Genomic DNA, 2,500 nt, shown 5'->3' on the forward strand with positions numbered 1-2,500 from the left:
ATCCGATTACGGTTCGTTTTCTCGTTTTTTCCATTCTGCACCCCCAAACGGAAAATGGAAAATGAAACATTTGAATAACAAATCCACGCTGCTTTTTTTGTGGGATCCCCGCGCACCACCGGCCCGTCTCACCCGCTCTGTCGGGGAGGTGGAGCAAGAGCGCGCGCGATAGGACCCGAAAGATGGTGAACTATGCCTGGGCAGGGCGAAGCCAGAGGAAACTCTGGTGGAGGCCCGTAGCGGTCCTGACGTGCAAATCGGTCGTCCGACCTGGGTGGGCCTAGAAGCTCGTAGAGAGTCCGTTGATGGTGCATCTTTCTCGGACACATATTTTTGACATCCCGGTGCCTGTGGAGGTTGAAAACAAGGGCCTAGAAGCTCGTAGAGAGTCCGTTGATGGTGCACTGTCCTCGGACACATTATGTTCACATCCTGGTGCCTCTGGATGATGATAACCAGGGTCACACACCTCGTAGCGAGTCCGCTAAAGGTGCACTGTCCTCTGACACATTATGTTCACATCCTGGTGCCTGTGGAGGATGGAACCAGGGGTGTAGCTGATCAGGGCCAGTCCGCTGATGGTGTACTATTCTCAGACACCTGTTGCTCTCATCCTGGTCCCTCTGGAGGATGGAACCAGGGGTGTAGCTGCTCAGGGCCAGTCCGCTGATGGTGTGCTATTCTCGGACACCTGTTCCCATGGTTAACCAGTTTGGACTTTTATATGGAATATTTTCAACTTTTTTTTCTCACCAGGATTTGTTATTCGAATGTTTCATTTTCCATTTTCCGTTTGGGGGTGCAGAATGGAAAAAACGAGAAAACGAACCGTAATCGGATTTCTGGTTTTGGTTTTGAAAAGGGAAAAACGAGAAATCAAACGTTGTTTTAATTTTTTCAATTCTCGTCTAAATCGGAAAAACAAATGAACGAATGATACACGGATTGTGTGTCTGTGTGTGTGTCTGTGTGTGTGTCTGTGTGTGTGTGAGTGTGACTGAGTGTGAGTGTGAGTGTGTGGTTGAGTGTGAGCGTGTGTGTTTGTATTGATGTTGGTAAGGAAGCTTACATCTGCTAGTGTATGTGTGTGTGAGTATGTATGCTTGAGTGAGTTTATGTATCCATGTGTGTGTGTCACTGTGTGTCTCTGTTTGCTTGTTAATGTGAGTGTATGAATCAGTGTGTGTGTCTGTGCTCATGTACATCTGTATTCGTTTATGTGTGTGTATGAATCAGTGTGTGTGTTTGTGTGCATGTACAACTGTATGTGTATATGTGTGTGTATGTGTGCATATTTGTGTGTGTGTGTGCGTGTGTGTGTGTGTGTGTGTAAACCTCTGATGTGGACAACACTTATTGACTGTATACTGTATGTGTGTGTGTGTGTGTTTCTGTGTGTTTGTATCTACCTCTGATGAGGGTTGCGTGTGTCTGTGTGTGTGTGTGTGTGTGTGTGGGTCTGTGTGTGTCCGTGTGTGTGTGAGTGCTCGTGTGTGACAGAGAGAGAGAGAGAGAGTGAGAGAGAGAGTGTGTGTGTGTGCGTGTGTGTTTGTGTGTGTGTGTGTGCCCGTATGTGTGTGTGTGTGTGTGTGTCTACCTCTGTTGTGGGCTGCCCTCCTCCCTGCCCGTCCCTCTGTATGGGTATGAGCTTGAGCTGCTGCTCCATTTCCAAGGACAGCGGCGAGGGGGAGGAAGGCCCCCCCACATCCAGCGCCTCCATGCTGGTGGCCGAGGAGGAGCCCGCGCTGGAGCGAGCTGCCCGCGTGAATGACCGCGCCTCCTGGTCGCTGACGGCACCCACGGAGCCGGTGCGGCGGTGCTGTCGGGCGTGCGCAGGGCGCTGCAGCGTGGCCGAGCCCAGAGAGGTGGATGAGGAGGAGGAGGAGGGGGGCACGGGAGGAAGGCTGGACGGGGACACCGACGACTGGCGCGCCGCCTCGTCCATGCTGATGGACGCCCGCTCCAGCTGCGCCGTGATGTCGTCCAATGAGAAGTTGGAGGCCAGCTGGGGGCGGGAGTGTGGGCCGGACACTCGGACCGTGGAGGCGGGCGACACACGGGTGCTACTGCCCGCGCTCAGACTCCCTCCGCCCCCGCTGCCCTTCATGCTCTGGCTGCGGCCCGCCGGGGGCTTCTGACGGAGCTTGGCGTCGCTGGGGACACCGAGGCGCGAGGAAGAGGAGGAGGACGAGGAAGAGGGTTTGCCGATAGTGCTGAGCTCCTGCTCGATGGAGCACAGGTCAGCCATGAGGGCATCTAGGTCCACACCGTCGCCACCCTGGTTTAGAGCCTCTGAGGGAGGGAACCACATAGTACCACACATGATTATGGAAACAAGAACCACATAGTACCACACATGATTAGAGAGGCAGAACCACATAGTACCACACATGATTAAGGAAACAAGAACCACATGGAACCACACATAATTAGGGAAGCAGAACCAGGTAGAGCAACACCTCACTAAACCCAGAACACCTGAGTGAACCCAATAGAACAG

At 53.2% G+C, this 2,500-nt stretch overlaps 1 protein-coding gene across 1 annotated transcript in view; it reads right to left on the bottom strand.

The window, feature by feature from the left end:
• raph1a (Ras association (RalGDS/AF-6) and pleckstrin homology domains 1a) overlaps nt 1–2,500 on the bottom strand; it is a 109,474-nt gene that overhangs the window by 40,016 nt on the left and 66,958 nt on the right. The window contains exon 6 of the mRNA XM_080838783.1: nt 1,598–2,292. Coding sequence (XP_080694909.1) covers nt 1,598–2,292 — 695 coding nt within the window. The remainder of the gene's footprint in view (nt 1–1,597; nt 2,293–2,500) is intronic.

This window comes from Sprattus sprattus (genome assembly GCF_963457725.1).
Source record: "Sprattus sprattus genome assembly, chromosome: 5".
Taxonomy (NCBI): domain Eukaryota; kingdom Metazoa; phylum Chordata; class Actinopteri; order Clupeiformes; family Clupeidae; genus Sprattus; species Sprattus sprattus.